Source organism: Tenrec ecaudatus, chromosome X (assembly GCF_050624435.1).
Source record: "Tenrec ecaudatus isolate mTenEca1 chromosome X, mTenEca1.hap1, whole genome shotgun sequence".
Taxonomy (NCBI): Eukaryota; Metazoa; Chordata; class Mammalia; order Afrosoricida; family Tenrecidae; genus Tenrec; species Tenrec ecaudatus.
Window position 1 is genome coordinate 84,736,133 of NC_134548.1, and position 18,060 is coordinate 84,754,192.

General features: G+C 39.0%; 1 protein-coding gene and 1 pseudogene across 2 annotated transcripts in view; one reads left to right on the forward strand and one right to left on the reverse strand.

The window, feature by feature from the left end:
- The window catches only part of ATP7A (ATPase copper transporting alpha), a 164,133-nt gene that overhangs the window by 39,049 nt on the left and 107,024 nt on the right, over positions 1–18,060 (forward strand). For both annotated transcript variants that reach the window (XM_075539506.1, XM_075539507.1), the window contains one exon: positions 16,717–16,857. In XM_075539506.1, the coding sequence (XP_075395621.1) occupies positions 16,717–16,857 (141 nt within the window). The remainder of the gene's footprint in view (positions 1–16,716; positions 16,858–18,060) is intronic.
- LOC142435159 (U2 spliceosomal RNA) lies at positions 10,941–11,033 on the reverse strand (annotated as a pseudogene).

Consider the following 18,060-nt stretch of genomic DNA (forward strand, 5'->3'; position numbering starts at 1 on the left):
ATAGAATGCCAATTTAATAGAAGAAAGTATTCATGCATTGAGGGAGTGAATCTTGATTTTCTTAAAGGACACAAAACACAGGGAGACCTGATAAGGAATACATTTTAAGGACATGGAAAACTGCATTAGTGAGAAAATGTCCCGGAAAATTGCAATGAGGAATTTTTGTGCATTATGACCATGCACCGCTCACTTTTTGAAGGCATCAAGGACTGTCCTATGAGAATGTCATTGGAAAACCTTACTCCACCCACCTTACATCCCTGATTTTGCCCCTTCAGACTTCTTTTTGTTCCCCCAAACTCAAAGAATATTTAAGAGGAATATGCTTTGAGTTCCTAAAGGATGCTGTTTTTGAGGACTGCAAAATTCTTTGGGGGAAGGTTCTTACTCATAGCCATTGATTGACTGAGTGACCTTACAGGACAGAGTGGAACTACCTTTGTGGTTTTCGGAGACTGTACATCTTCACGGGAGTAGCAAGTCTCATTTTTCCCCCATGGGACACCTGCTGATTTAGAGCCCAACACAGAACCCACTATGCCAGATGGAAACACCATCCCAAGAAATATATAGACCTGGATAGAGGATGTACTAAGAAACCATAGCTTCATGTTTTGACACTTTTGTTTAGTAAAGGTTTCTATGTTTTAAAGCAATTTTTACATATATTCATAGTTTATGTTGTTACTTAAATTAGCATGTAATGGGGAAAAGTAGCTTTATTAATGTATTTTCATTCATGTTCTGGCAGTCTCATGGCCTGGTGTTAATGATCTAGTTAGTTTATACAAGTACCTTCTGTTTAACTAGTCACTTTTGATTCTCAAGCAAATCTGAGGGGTATTTGATTATTCCAAAATTGGATCTCCATCTGCAAAAGAATGAAACAAGACCCGTTCCTCACCCCATATACAAAAATGAATTCAAGATGGATCAAAAATTTAAATATAAATCTAAATGTAGATATAATCCTATCATAGGCAGCATTGTACTTCACGATGGATTCTGCAGTGTCCTTTTTGACAGTGAATGTCACACCATTTTTCTTGATTGTGTTATTCTAGGCATACTAAATCATGTTTTTCTGATTCAACATGGCCAGGACCAGTCCATTTCAATGCACTAATGCCTAGGATATTGATCTTTGTGCATTCCATTTCATTTGTGATGACTTCTAATTTTTCTAGAATTATACTGATCACATTCCAATGTCCAATCATTAGCGGTTTCTAATTAGCAGTTCCTATGTTGAGTATAAATTCTAAAGAAGTAAAAATCAGCAAAACAGATATATGCACACCCATGTTCATTTCAGCACTGTTCACGATAGCAAGAAGATGGAAACAACCTACTTTTTATTAGTAGAAGAATAGATAAAGAAACGTTGGTACATACACACTATGGAACACTATGCATTGCTAAAATACAATGAAGAAAGCATGAAGCACCTCAATGCATGAATGGACCTGGAGAATACTGCTCTAAGTAAAAGTAGTCAATCAATAAAGGTCAAACAATACATGAGACTACTGTTATGAAGGAAAAAAACAAGACAAAGACTTTTATACCAAAAGGAAGTGACTTTGGAGGTTAGTAAGGGGCGGTGCATAGGGCAAGGGAAGGAAGATGAAAAGTTGACAGATAGTAACTGGGATAAATTTCCTTTACCACAAAAGAGAAAAAGGAAATCAAAGAAGGATGTTTGGATAAGATATTGGGCAGTTTCATAAATAGTTTAATTTAGACTTGGATGTAAAATTGATGATCTGAAATGTAAAATGCTACCTAAATCACAATAAAATATTGCTAAAAACAATAAAATTGTAGCAGGAGCTAGAAAGTACCAGTAAACAAACCAAACAAAGAGAAAGATAAGTTTTCTTTTTTTTTTTAATGGAACATCTTATCATTTGATCTCCCTTCGATCTTTTAAAAATTTTTTTGTTTTCATTTTATTTATTTTAAACAATTTATTAGGGGCTCATACAACTCTTATCATGGTCCATACATATATATATATACATCAGTTGTATAAAGCACATCTGTACAGTCTTTGCCCTAATCATTTTTTTCTCCTCTTTTCTTTTTTTACATTTTATTAGTGACTCATACAACTCTTATCACAATCCATACATATACATGCATCAATTGTATAAAGCACATCCGTATTTTTCCTGCCCCAATCATTCTCTAAGCATTTGCTCTCCACTTAAGCCCTTTGCATCAGGTCCTCTTTTTTTCCCCTCCCTTCCCGCTCCCCCCTCCCACATGTGCCCTTGGTAATTTATACATCGTTATTTTGTCGTATCTTGCTCTATCCGGAGTCTCCCTTCCCCTCCTTCTCTGCCGTCCCTCTCCCAGGGAGAGGAGGTCACATGTGGAGCCTTGTAATCAGTTCCCCCTTTCCAACCCACTCACCCTCCACTTTCCCAGCATCGCCCCTCACACCCTTGGTCCTGAAGGTATCATCCACCCTGGATTCCCTGTGCCTCCAGCCCTCATATGTACCAGTGTATAAACTCTGCCCTATCCAGCCCTGCAAGGTAGAATTAGGATCATGGTAGTTGGGGGAAGGAAGCATCCAGGATCTGGGGGAAAGCTGTGTTCTTCATCGGTACTACCTCGCACCCTGACTGACCCATCTCCTCTCCTAAACCCCTCTATGAGGGGATCTCCATTGGCAGACACTTGGGCCTTGGGTCTCCACTCTGCACTTCCCCCTTCATTCAATATGGTATATATATATATATATATATATATATACACACACACACACACATATATATACACATACACACACATATATACATATACACACATATATCTTTTTCTTTTGCATGATGCCTTATACCTGGTCCCTTTGGCACCTCGTGATCGCACTGGCCGGTGTGCTTCTTCCATGTGGGCTTTTTTGCTTCTGAGCTAGATGGCCACTTGTTCACCTTCAAGCCTTTAAGACCCCAGACACTATCTCTTTTGATAGCCGGGCACCATCAGCTTTCTTCACCACATTTGCTTATGCACCCATTTGTCTTCAGCGATCGTATTATGGAGGTGTGCAGTAAATGATATGATTTTTTTGTTCTTTGATGCCTGATAACTGATCCCTTCGGGACCACTCGATCACACAGGCTGGTGTGTTCTTCCATGTGGACTTTGTTGCTTCTGAGCTAGATGGCCGCTTGTTTATCTTCAAGTCTTTAAGACCCCAGTCACTATCTCTTTTGATAGCCGGGCACCATCAGCTTTCTTCACCACATTTACTTGTTCACCCACTTTGGCTTCAGCAGTTGTGTCGGGAGAGTGAGCATCATAGAGTTCCAATTTAATAAAAGAAAGTATTCATGCATTGAGGGAGTGTTTGAGTAGAGGCCCAAGGTCCTTCCGCCACCTTAATACTTAACCTATAAATATAGACACATAGATCTATTTCCCCATCCTCCTATATATATTTGCATGTACATGTCTTTGTCTAGACCTCCATAAATGCCCTTTGTCTCCTAGCTCTTTCCTCCATCTCCCTTGACTTTCTTCCTGCCATACTACCATGCTTTGTCGCCACCTGGGCTAGAATATACCTCTTCTCTAAGAAACCTTACCAAGTTTTCTTCTTTTAAGCATAAGATTAGCCTCAGCAAAATCTTGATTGGATCTCTATTAGTAGATATTTTTCTACTTCCTTTTCAAATTATGCGTTGCTTCTCTGTGCCCCTTTCTCTAGGCTCTAGTATTGTCATTTTTCTGTATCCTACTTTGGATTCTTTTCGCTTGGTTTTGTCCTAGTCCCAACATTCCAAGCATCTTTTGCTCAAAATCACCTGACTTTTATGTTTTATATTAGCCTCTGCCTTTTTATGTGGGCATTGTTGGTTTGTTTGAGTCAATTAAAACACATAGTAACCCATGTGACAGTAGTGTAGAATTGCCTCATAGAATTTTCTTGGCTATAATCTTTATAGAAGCAGATGACTAGGTCTTTGTACTGTGGATCAGCAGGGTAGGTTAAATCACCTACCTTTTAATTACCAGCTGACTGATTAGCTCTTCTACCATCAGGATTCTTTTTTAAAAAGATAATTTTATTAGGGGCTCTTACAGCTCTTATCACAATCCATATACATATATATAGTGTCAAGCACATTTGTACATATGTTGCTATCATCCTTTCCAAAACATTTTATTTATGCTTGAGCCCTTGGTATCAGCTCATTTCCCTCTCCCTCCCTTCTGAACTCTTGATAATTTATAATTTTTTTTCATGTCTTATACCGATCACTGTCTCCCTTCACCCACTTTTCTGTTGTCCATCCCCCTGGGAGTGGGTTATATGTCAATCATTATGATCAGAACCCCCCATTCTGCTGCACCTTCTCTTTACCCTCCTGATATTGCTACTCTCATTATTGGTTCTGAGGGATTTAGCTGTCCTGGATTCCCTGTGCTTCCAGCTCTTATCTGTACCAGTGTACATCCTCTGGTCTAGCTGGATTTGTAAGGTTGAATTGGGGTCATGATAGTGGGGTGGGGGAGCATTAAAGAACTAGAGGAAAGTTGTATGTCTAATCAGTGCTATACTGTACCTTGACTGGCTTGTCTCTTCCTTGTGACCCTTCTGTAAGGGGATGTCCTATTGTCTACAGATGGACTTTGAGTCTCCACCCCACACTTCCCCTCATTCACAATGATATGATTTTTTGTTCTGGGTCTTTGATGCCTGATACCTGGTCCCTTCTACAGCTCATGATCACACAGGCTGCTGTGTTTCCTCCATGTGGGCTTTGTTGCTTCTCAGCTAGATGGCTGCTTGTTTATCTTTAAGCCTTTAAGACCCCAGACGCTATATCTTTAGCTAGCCAGGCACCATCAGCTTTCTTCACCACATTTGCTTATGTACCCATTTGTCTTCAGCGATCGTGTCAGGAAGGGGAGCATCATGGAGTGCCAATTTAATAGAACAAAGTGTTCTTGCATTGAGGGAGTACTTGAGTGGAGGCTCAATGTCCATCTGCTGCCTTAATACTTAACAAATAAATATATGTTACATAGATCTATTTCCCTTTTGTTTATATAAATATATTTATATATGTATATACCTGTATTTAGACCTCGATAAATGTCCTTTGCCTCCTAGTTCTTTCCTCTTTTACTTTCCTTTTGTCCCGCTGTCATGTTCGGGCTTCTTTTGGGTTCCAGTAATTCCACTTGGCTACTTTTCCCTTGATCAAGCCCCACGAGGCATTCTATGCCCTCCTCACCATTGATTTTAGATCACTTGTTCCTTTGTCCCTGGGTTTGTTTACAGCCTTTGCCCCACCTCCCCCTATCCAGTGTCCCCCTGGAACCATTGGTCCAATTATTTTCTCCTCCAGATTGTTTACCCACCTATCCTATATAGACATGCAGAGACAATAATAAGCACAAAAACAAGACAGAGTGAAACAAGAAAACAAAACAACAGCAACAACCAAAAAAACAAAGACAAAAAAAAAAGCCTATAAATAGTTCCAGGTCTGTTTGTTGACCTTTATGAGTATTTTCCGACCAACCCATAAGGATTCCTTACATAAGCATTAAACCAAAAAATCAAACCCACTACCATCAAGTCAATTCTTCCTCATAGGGATCTACCTCTACAGCTTTTCTAAGGATGTAAACTAAATCTTTACAGGTTCAGGAGAGACTCATTTTTCTCCTGTGAAGCAAGTGTAGGTTTGAACCACTTTTCTTATGGTTTATAGTCCAACACTTACCTGGCAGTGCCACCAGGACTCCAGGATTCCTTTCATGTCCTTTATTATCGCCTATGAACTGCCAAAGAGGTATTGTTTGTCGAGGCAACCTACTTGGATTCTTAAAATAATTTTTTTCATGGGGAGTAGGGATCAGGGAAGAGGTTATTTGAGATTAAATGAGACAGAAGAGATATAACCAAATGCAATGTGTGAATCTTGCCTAGATTCTGAATCAGGAAAAATAAAATTTATTAAAGATGTCTTTAGAACATATGAAGAAATGTAAGTGGAGATTAGATTATTTATGATTATCAATTACTTTACTCATTGTGATAATATTGTAGGAGTCCTTTTGAAAAGTTTTTTTATGGTCAAGAATATACGTTAGCTATATTTATTGTTTATTTTTCTTTATTTTATTTTTTTAAATTTATTTTTAAAAAATCTTTTTATTGGGGCTCATAAGGCTCTTATCACAGTCTGTACATACATCAATTGAGCAAAGCACCCTTATACATTCGTTGCACTCGTCATTCTCATAAATCACCTTCCACTTGGGTTCCTGGAATCAGCTCGGTTTCTCTTTTTGCCCCCCATCCCCCTCCCTCCCCGATCCCACCCCTGGTCCCTTGATAGTTTATAAATAATTATTATATCTTATCTTACACTCCCCGGCATCTCCCCTCACCTGCTTCCCCATTGCCCATCTCCCAGAGAGGAGGTTACACATAGATCTCTGAGAATCGGTTCTCCCTTTCTACACCCCCTTCCCTCCTGGTGTCGCCTCTCCCACCGCTGGTGTTGAGGGGTTCGTCTGTCCTAGATTCCCTGTGCCTCCAGATCCCCACTGCACCGCTGTGCATCCTCTGGTATAACCAGGTCCGCAAGGCAAGGTGGAATTGGGGTCATGATGATTGGGAGGGGAGGAAGCGTTCAGGAACTAGAGGAAGGTTTTGAGTTTCATTGTTGCTACACTGAACCCTGAGTGGCCCATCTCCTCCACACTACTCCTCTGGAAGGGGTGTCCAGCTGTCTACAGATGGGCATTGGGTCCCCATCATGCACTCCCCCTCTTTCACGGTGATGTGATTCTCACCACCATCCCACCTTTGTTGTTGGAGACTTGGTCTCCTCTGTCCTTCACGGTCACCTATGTTGGTGTGCTGCTTCCATGTGGGCTCGGTTGCTTCTGGGCTAGATGGCCGCTTGTTTGTTTTCAAGCCTTTAAGTCCCCAGACGCTATATCTCTCAGGAGCCGGGCACCATCAGCCTTCTTCATCACACTTGCTTATGCACACTTTCGTCTTCAGCGATTATGAGAGGAAGAAGATCACACAATGATTGTTTTTGTTCCTTTGTATCTGCTACATGGTCCATTCAACACCTTGTATTCGCTTAGGCTGTGTGCTTCTTCGAAAAGTTTTATTAGTACTTCATCCATATGCCATAAAATTCAATAATTCAATCATATCAAGAAGCATTGCACAATTATCACCACATTCAATTGTAGAACATTTTCTTCTTCCTTGTACTCATTCATGTATTTTTTTTCTAACTGTGGCAAAAATACACATGACAAAGCATTTTCCAATTTCAAAACTTCTATGTCTGTAATTCAGTGTCATTGCTTATACTCTTCTGCCATATACTGATATCCTTTTCCAATTTATTCCACCATAATTAACAAATTCATGTTCCCTAAGCATCAAACAACTCTTTCTCCTCCATCCATGGTAACTCTTGGTTAAGTTTGGTTTCTTTTCTTTGTTAGGAGTTGTCTTGATTTAGTATTCACATGTCATACACTTCCATGGTTAAATCATTTTTAAAAATAGTTGTATATACATCATCACAATCAATTCTGGTCCTCCCTCCCCCCTCCTGTATTCATTGTTTGCTACCCAAATCCCCTCAACTTTCCTACTCCCCACCCCTGTTTCACATCCCTAATAAACCATTGCATCAGTTATTGTCTCTATGTATCCACTCCTTCTGTGCTTCTCAAACTGGGAAACCCAGCAGAAACAATAAAAAACAAAAACAAAATGGCAAGAAGAAAATAATAATAAACACAGAAATATAAATTAAGAGTAAGAAAGATAAGACCATCAATATTTTAAAAAGCCAGAGAAGAAATTTATGTCATGGAAAAAGTGAGAAATATTTGATCCTAGAGCAAAGTCAGGTTGGATTAAGAGGGAAGTTAGCTAACTGAGTATCATATTATCCTATGGTTTAATCCACCATAGTCAAGTTTATGACAATCTGATCTAGTCCCTTGTCTGTGGCTAGACGGCATGTGCCAGAGACTTCATCTGTCTAGATAGCCGCGGATGGATTTTGGGCTCCCACTGTCCTCCATAGCCTTCTACAAATTGCCTCATCCCCATTTTTCCATCTTGCCATCTCTAAGTTACGAACAGTTAATGTACTAGCCTGCTAATTGACTGGCTAGAGATTTGAGTTCACCCGGAGTCACTTGAGAACAAAGGCTGATGTTCTACTTCCAAACATCAGCGGTTGAACCCAATGGAGCGGAATTGTACTCAGATACACGGAGTCAATGACAACACATTTTTAATATATCACAATTGTATCCCATGCCTAAGTATATTGAATGACTATACTTGATGGAGAAGTATCCTCTATACCATGGAGTCAAACTGTCCGCCCGCAGGCTGCATGCGGCCCCAAAGTAATTTTTTGTAGCCCACGATGCTCTGAAATAAAATGTAATGTGAGAATTGTGTGTAAGGGTATTACCTCAATCTCCCCTAAGGGCCATTTTCTTCTTAACAATTTTTTCTATTTTTATTTTATTTCAGAGCATTGTGGCAATCAAAATATTCCCTTGGGGGCTGCATGTGGCCCACAGGCTGCCAGTTTGACACCCCTGCTCTATACCCATCAAAATGTTCTCCTTAGATCTGACATACCACTTGGATTTCTCATCCTAAACTTCTCCCTGAGTTGGAACAGCTCCTCTCAGGATGCCATTATGATACTCTTTATGGTCGTGGAACGTGAATTCCTGTGAGACTTCCTCTTCCCTGTAAGGCCCCAGTGGGAGAGAAAGCTTGGCACTCTGTCCTCAGGACCTAGGCTGGAGACACATTAGTTGTTTAGTGAGATCCTGTAGGCACTATTCTAATTGGTAGCTGGGTGCCACCATCTGATTTATTTATTTATTTTTATTAAAAGATCATTTTATTGGGTACTCTTACAACTCTTGTTACAATCCATACATACTTGCTTCAAGTAAATCTGTACATATGTTGCCATCATTCTTTTCTAGACATTTACTTTCTATTGAGCCCTTGGTATCAGCTCCTCATTCCCCCCACCTCCCCCCATAACCCCTTGATAGATTATTAATTGTTATTATTTTCATATCTTCTACCAACCGCTGTCTCCTTTTCCCTATGTTTTCTGTTGTTCTTCCCCCTGGAGAGTGGTGTATGGTTATGTATCGATCATTGCAATCGTTTTTCCCCTTCTCTTCCCCCCTTTCCTCTACGCTTATGGTATTGCTATTCCTACTCCTGTTCCTGGGTTCTGTGTGTTGTGAGCTCCCATCCCTTATCCATAACTGTGTACATATTCCGGTTTAGTGTGAATTGAGAAGCAGCACTGGGGCCATGGTAGTGTGGGGGTGAGGAAGCTTTAAGGAATCAGAGGAATATCAGTGTTTTACTGCACCCAGGTTGACTCATCATTCCTTGTGGCCACTCTGTGGGGGGATTGTTCCGTTTTCCACAGATGGGCTTTGAATCTCTGCTCCAACCCATCTTGTTTTTGTTTGTTTGTTTGTTATGTGTCTTTTGATGCCTATTACCCGGTCCCAATGACTCCTCATGAGCTCTTTGGTTGTGTGCTTCTTCCATGTGGACTTGTTGCTTCTCTGATGAATGGCAGTTTGTTTAAGTTCAAGCCTTTAAGACCCCAGATGCTATATCATTTAATAGCTGGGCACCATTCACCTTCTTCACCTCATTTGCTTATGCACCCGTTTTGTCTTCAGTGATTATGTTGGGAAGGTGAATATCACAGACTGTTGATTTGTTAGAACAAAGTATTCTTGTATTGAGGGAGGGTATGAACAGAGGTCCGAAGTCTGCCCACTACCTCAGTGTATTGCTGTATATATATATGTACATAGGCCAATACCTCTACGTACATATTTACATATGTACACCACTATGTTTATATCTCTAGCCATTGCTTTGCTTCCTAGGTCCTTCTTCTATTTTCTTTTACCTTCTTCCTGCCCCATCGTCACTTTCCCCTTATTTCTATCACTTGGCACCTCCTCTTAGCTAGTTTGCTGTTGCTCCGATACCCCACCCCTCATCCCTATCTCCTTTTTGTTACTGACTCTAATACCCAAGTTGTTCCCTGTCTCTGGTGCTGCCTGCTCACTCCCCACTTCCCCAACTGTCCTCACCCTCCAGGTCTCCCCAGGACTCTTGGTCTTGGTGCTTTCTCCTCAGGCTTGCTTCCCATGCCTATTTTATATAGGTAGGCACATTGACTATGACATAGTCCAAACTGATTTTAAAAAAAGATTGAAAAGAGAAAAGGAGAAGAAAGAAGAAGAAAAAGAAAAGGGAGAAAAGAAAAAAAAAGAGAAGAACTATACAAAAATTCCAGGTCTGTTCGCTGGCCTTCATGACTGTCCAGGAGCTGCCCCTCCCAGCCTGGCCTCCCATTTGGGGGTTCCTCTGGGGCTTCGTAGCTTTGCTTTGCGCCAGCTGCTGGTCTGGTATGTTTCCTTCTTAGTTTGCCCTGCTGTGGAGAGTTCAACCATTTGCCTTCTTGTAAGAATCCCTTTATGAAATAAATGGTAAATTATATAAGGATTGAAATACTATTTTTAATACTTATATTTAAATAGCTTTAAGAAAAAGAGAAAATGTAAGCAAATTGTTACCAACTGTTGAATTACTATTTCATCTCCTCTATATGGGTTAAATGTTGTATAATAAAGATCCAGTGGAAAAAAGAAGAAATATATTAACATAAATACCCTTTAAATTGAAATTTCATACAGTGACAATGTTAGATATTATGAAGAAGTATTTTTGATCACGACTTCCTACTAGTTCTTACTCCCTAAATTACTTCAGTTCTACTGCTTATTCCACTTATTATTCTTTTAAAGTTTTCAATTTTGTTCTATTTTCTATCAAGCAGCTGCTCTGGTTGAGGAAGTTAAAAATTTCTTCAGAGCATGGCAACTTATTTATACATATAGATTAGATACTACACTTGATCTTAGCCAAAAGGCCAAGAAGCGATATACATGTAGATTAGAAACACAGATTAATAGAACATGAAAATCCTTAGTAGTATAGTCCTTCTCTCTCAGGAGTAGGAAGCCTGTTATTTGTCCTGAGGAGCCGCTGGTGGTTTTGAACTGCCGACCATGAGGACCTCAGCCCAACATATAACCACTACTCCATAGGGGCTCTTAGTCCTTAGAAATCATGGTTTTCTTTTTTAACCCTTTCATAAAACCTGCTTCAAAGAAAAATGGGACAAAAATATTCTTTTATATTGATTAGATAGTGTGAGCTTTGTGAGTAAATATATATTATACTTTAATACTGATTTTATAAGAATCTTTGGATATAATGGAATTGCTCACTCCACCTACCTCTCACTTTTCAATTATTTTATTTGACATTTCTCATTACGACAATAGTAAAAATTTACAATCAGCCGATTTTGCACATTAATAGCATATTATCAGGCAGTAAAGAGTGCCGAGGCAAGAGTTATGCTGAATGTGATAGTTAAGGGTATGTGTTAACTTGGCTGGCACATGATTCTCAGTTGTTTGAGATTCATGTGATGCTGTAATCTGGCAGTTATGTATCTATGTAGTCATTCTTCATTTTTGGATAATGCCACTCTTTGTATGATACCTTGGCCTTTGGAACCCTACCACATTGATAAGTGATGAGATGACATATTGCATTTGAAATAAAAAATTCAGTTGCTGTGTAGTTGCTTTTAACTTACGGCAACCCCAGGAATGTCAGAGTAGAATTATGTACCATAGAGTTTTCAATGACTGGTTAAAAAAAATAAAATTGCTGTTCCTTTCTTCTCAGACACCTTAAAGTTTGGTGGGTCAGAAATTTAGGGGTAGCTTAGCTGAGTGATTCTTGTTTGGGGTCCCTTCTGAGATTTTTGTATGTAATCTGGGGCTGTAGTCATTTAAAGGTTTAACTGGAGCTGAAGAACTAACTTTCAAGATGGTCACAGTTTTCTTGCTGGTTCTTGGTAGGTGACCTCTATTTATTGCCATATAGGCCTGCTTGTAAGACTGCTTGAATGTCTTCACAATACAGCAGTTGGCTTCTTTAAAATCATGTGATTCAAGAGAGAGGACAGAGAGAAATTCATAATATCTTGTGTTTTAAAAATGTCTTTCATGTCCTAGTCACAGAAGTCATATACTTTACATCTTATATATTCTATATGTTATAAACAAGTCACTAAGTTCAGCCCACATTCAAGGGAAAGAAATTAAATTCTACCCATCAGTGGAAAAATTTGTGGATATAGACAAAAATTGTTGTGGAACATTAGTCAATAAGCAGTTACTATAAGTAGATTATGGAATATGTTAAAGGATTAACATAGGGAAACCAAAAAAATGAGTAGGGCAAGTCTAGATTTGTGTATATGGAAGTGTATAGTTGTACTTTTGGTTAGGAGGGTCTCATTAAGAAGTGAAATTACTCAAAGGAAATGAAGAAGTTATCCAAGTAGATATCTGAAAGGGGAACAGCTAAAGCAGAGCCTGTGACATAGAAGTCAACGTGGTATGTTTTTAGCCAGTTTAACCCGGATTAAAGAAGTAGGTTTGGTGAGCAGTGAGAAAGGAGGCTAGAACGGTAAAGTTGAGGAGGGTGGGTGGGCAAGTAAAGTAATTTAGGACCTGTTGACTACTGACAAGATTTGAGGCATTCAGAGTTATATCTTAATTCTAATAATAAATTGTATAATGTATAGGACTATGTTTAGTAATTAAGAAAACACTCTTCAAAGGCTACTTATTTTAATTATTCAATTGTTAATTAATTTTTGTTTTTAATTAGCACAGTCATAGAAACAACTTTTTTTAGCCTCATCTAAAGGGAGAAAATATCTTTTGGCCAAGTGTTTTAGGATGGGATTGGTTCTTTTTTATGAGCATTATCATTTATAAGCAGTTTTATTGACACATAATCCACATATCTTACAATTCAATAGTTCAGTCATGTCAAGAAGAGTACAGTCATGGCCACAATCAATTTTGAAACCTTTTCTTCTTCCTTTTTCCCTCCTTTTCTTCTTTCTTATACTCGTTATTTTTAGCCTTCTACTCCCCCAATCTCCCATGCTGTATCCCCAAGAAATCATTAATCTATTCACTGTCTCTATAGATTTATATATCCTGGATTTCTTATACAGGAAAATATATCAAAAACAAAACAACCCCAAAAAAACCTACTAAAAAAAGACAGGAAAACAAATAACAATGTAAAGCAGAGAAAAATCTCAATAGAAATGAAAGCAGAAAGTATTACTAACTAGAACAAATTTAAAATGGGTCAAAAGGGAAATCAAATGGTCAGAGGTTAAATTTTAACCCAACTGCATCTGCAATAATCCACTTTCCAACGCACTCTGCATGACAGCAAGGTTAATCACATAGGATAGGTTCTTTAGAAAAGTTAAACCAGTGAAGAGTGTATATATAAAAAAATGAGGATAATTAAAAGAGTATTGTTACAAAACAACAGATAATTTTATTAAACAAAGATATAGACTTGTGAAGCTACTGTTTCTCTGCGTATCTTACATCTAGTGTTATACCATTCTGAGAGTGGTGTTTCCAGCTGTCTAACCCTTCCTCAAAGAATTCTATACTCTTTGATTTACAGCAATTCAAAACACCAGTTTGGTTACCTTTGGGGTACTTCAATCATGTTCCTTTTCATTGTTCTTTGCGTTTGATGAGCAAAAGATCTGAAGGGGCAAAATTAGGGCTGTAGGGTTGCTCTGGTAAAGCATGTCAATGAGATTCTTATAGAATAGCTGTTGCTAGCCTCAAAGAATGAGCAGGTGCATTTTTATGATGGAAAAGGTTTTTAAATTTTTTAAAATTTATTTCTCTATTTATTTATTGGAAAAGGTTTCTTAATGTGAATTTCCTGCCCTTTTTCTTACCCATACATTTTTCCGTTTTCTTAAAAACTTCTCACTAAGTCCCCATGATCACTTTGTATCCTTGGAGGAAATTTATTGAGAGTACCTCTTTGAAATCCGCACAAAAATAGTCACCATAAACTTCTGAGTTGTCCTTACTACCTTGAATTTAACTGGCCCAGCAGATCCCCTGGGAAACTCCTGCTTTGGATCTCTCTCTCTCTCTCTCTCTCTCTCTCTCTCTCTCTCTCTCTCTCTCTCTCTCTCTCTCTGTGTGTGTCTCTCGTGTTGTAGGCAACCAGATGAGACTAAGACAAGTGTTTTACAGAGAGAACTTGGTTGCAGAGGTATCTTTGAACACTCTTTTTGTGTCACTCTTATATATTGAGAGATTTACTTCAAAGAAATGGCTCACATAATTGTGGGGGCTGATGAATCCCAAACCTTCAGGTCATGTGGCAGGCTCATTGTATTACTGGAACTGGTGAATCCAAAATCTGCAGATCAGGCAGCTGGCTGACACATTTCTCGAAAAACCAGAGTTCAGCTTACAGTGCAGGATCAAGAGAGAGTGATGTGCGAGCTTTGCAGAACATCCATATGTATGAGATACAGGTCCCAGTTCCAAAGAAATTTATCTTCCAAGTTATTGGCTACTCACATCAAATCACGAAGTGGAGGATAATTTCACTACTTGTGAAATTGAGACTCATCGCCTAGCCAAGTTGATTTATGACATGGTTATATAATTAAAAAAATTTTATTTTTAAAATACTTTTATTGGGGCCTCTTACATCTCTTATCACAATCCATACATTCATCCAGTGTGTCCAGCACATTTGCACATATGCCACCATAATTTTCAAAGCATTCTCTTCCCACTTGAGCCCCTGATATCAGCTCCCAATTTCTTTCCCCTTCCTCCCCCACCTGCCCTCCCTAACAAACCCTTAAGTTATAGATTATTATTTCTATATCTTACATTGTCTGTCACCCCTCACCCACTTTTCTGCTATCCGTACCCCTGGATGGGGTTCTAGGTTGATCCTTGTGATTGATTCCCCCATTTTCCCCCCATCCTCCCCTAATCCTCCTGTTATCTCTATTCTCATTGTTGGCCCTGAGGGGCTTATCTATCCTGGATTTCCTGTGTTGCGGACTCTTATCTGTAGCAATGTGCACACTCTGATCTAATTCAATTTGTAAGGTAGAATTGAGGTCATGATAGTGGGGTGAAAGAAGCACCCCAGAACTATAGGAAAGTGTATTTCATCGGTGCTATACTACACCCTGACTGGCTCATCTCCTCCCTGTGACCCCTCTGTGAGGGGATGTCCAATTGTCTACAGATGAGCATTGGTTCTCCACTCCATGCCCCTCTCCCCCACCCCACCCCATTCACGTTGGGTATGGTTTTGTTTTGGGTTTTAGATGCCTGATACCTGATCCCATCAACACCTCATGATCACACAGGCTGGTATGCTTCTTCCATGTGGGCTTTGTTGCTTCTCAACTAGATGACTGCCTGTTTATCTTCAAGCCTTGAAGACCCCAGATGCTGTATCTTTTGATAGCTGGGCACCATCAGCTTTCTTCACCACATTTGCTTATGAACCCATTTTGTCTTCAGCGATTTTGTTGGGAAGGTGAGCATCACAGAACGCTGGATTGTTAGAACAAAATGTCCTTGTGTTAAGGGAGTACTTGAATCGAGGCCCAATGCCCATCTGCAACCTTAATTCTTAACATATAGATATGAGTACAAAGTTCTAGTTCTCTCTCGTTATATATATATATATATATATATATATATATATATGCCTGTATTTAGGCCTCTATAAATGTCCTTTGCCTCCTGGTTCTTTCCTCTATTTCCTTTTACTTTCCTCTTGTCCCACCCTCATGTTTGGCCTTAATTTGGGTTTAGTAATTCTTCACTGCTACATTGCCCTTGATTAAGCCCCACTAGGCATCCTATGATCTTCCTTCCATTGATTTTAGTTCACTTGTTGTTCCCTTGTCCCTGGGTTGGTTGCCCCCCAATTCCTTTCTCCCACCTCCCCTTCTCCAGTATCCCACCTGGAATCATTGGTCCCTTTCTTTTCATCTCCGAATTATTTATCCCACCTATCTTATCTAGATAGACTTGCAGATATATTAATAAGTGCAAAAACCAGGCAAAGCCAAATCAAACAACAAAAGAAGTCAAACCCACAAAGCAATAACAACAACAAAGAACAAACACAAAATAACAATAACAAAAAGAAAGCCACTGACAAAAATGGAACTGCCTCTAAATAGTTCAAGGTCCTTTGTTGGCCTTTATGAGTGTTTTCCAGTCGAGTCTGATGGGGTGCCACACACTGCCTCTAAAGTCTATTTTTGGTGTTTCCTTGGGGTTTCATCTCTCTGCTCCCCCTGCTGCTCTGCTGCATGCCCTCAGTGCCTCGCCCCAGCGTGTTGGGGCCAGACGTGCACTATTCCTGCACTGTGTCTCCAGGGCTGCCCCTGCAGCGCCATGTGAGAGATGCTGTGTTGTGGTGGGGTGGGCCTTACCGTCCTCCCTGTACATTGTCTGCTCCAAGCTGGAACATTGTCCTTGGGGCTTGGTGCACCAGGATGTCCTCGGTTACATCGTTAACCATTACACAAAGTAAGTAGAAATGAGTGTTGGCATTTTACTACTAGCACTTTTCATTCGGGGAGGTGGGAGAGAAATGGAGAAGTGAAGGAAGGATGATTTTGATGGCTAAAATGAAGAATTTATTGTTTCTAATAGGAATGTAAAGAAGAGGTCAAAATGAATCCAAGTATGGTTGTGAATTCTGCCATCATCTCTGTTGAGGGGATGACATGCAGCTCCTGTGTTTGGACCATTGAGCAGCACATTGGAAAAATGAATGGTGTACATCACATTAAAGTAAGTTATTTTTTGGAAATTAATGAGGTCAAATGACTAAAATTCTTGTAGAAAATAAAAATTCCAAAAACTGGGATAGAATCAGACATATTGACACATTTGGCAATACACACAAATTATATATTTTGAATCCTAATATTAAGTGTTTTCTTTGACTCCTTAGTTTATCCTTTTTTAAAAGAGAAAAATGTATTTTTCAATAAAAAAATCTGAACGTAGAATCTTGACACTATTGTTGTAGACTTAAACTTTACATGTATACACATGTGCACACATACATACAAAGAACTTCAAAATTTTTGTGGAAAAATGGAATTAAAAGATAATAGAATTTTTCCATGAAATTTTCTGATGTCCCCTCATATGTATATATGTGGGCATATTGTTGTTATGTGCCACCAAATGGGTTCCAACCCAGGCACAACAAAACGAAACCCTGCCCAGTCCCGCGCCATCCTCACAATTGTTCCTGTGCTTGAGCCCATTGTTGCAGCCACAATGTCCGTCCATCTCCTTGAGGGCCTTCCTCTTTTTGTATGCCGGTCTGTATACATTTTACCCTTGATCTATACTCAACTAAAGTATATTTTCACAGGAAAAAGTTTTTGGGTTTTCTCTTTTACCTATGGTGATTACTAATTTTGCAATTAAATTTAAGTGTAAATGTCTAGAAAATGATTGGCACATATTTATACATGTATATGGTAGACTACATTATTTACCAATCTTTGAGCATCATAAATATTCTAAGTGTACTGTGGTTGAAAATTCAAGTTTAAAAAAAACCTTTTGAAGACTACCTGCCTACAATTATGTTAATAATCTAAGCATATATCACAGGAGTCAGAAAATGATGAATTATAGCTAAATCCAGTTATATATTTTCATATAACTTACAAGCACAGAATGATTTTTCCTTTTAAGTATTTGGGGGAAAATGAATATCATGAAATTACATGAAAGTCAAATTTCAGATTCCATTAATTTTATTGACATACAGCCATACTTATTAAATTACGTATTATATATATACACACCTATTTTTGTATTATAACAACAGAATTGAGTAGTTGTGACGGAGACCACCTGTGATGCCTCTTTGCTTTGTGCTGCTGTTTGGCAGTAATACAATTATTGTTTTTGTGCTTTGAGTGACAGGCTTATTCTTGTACTGCAGCACTTCCTTTTTAATTACCGGTGTAT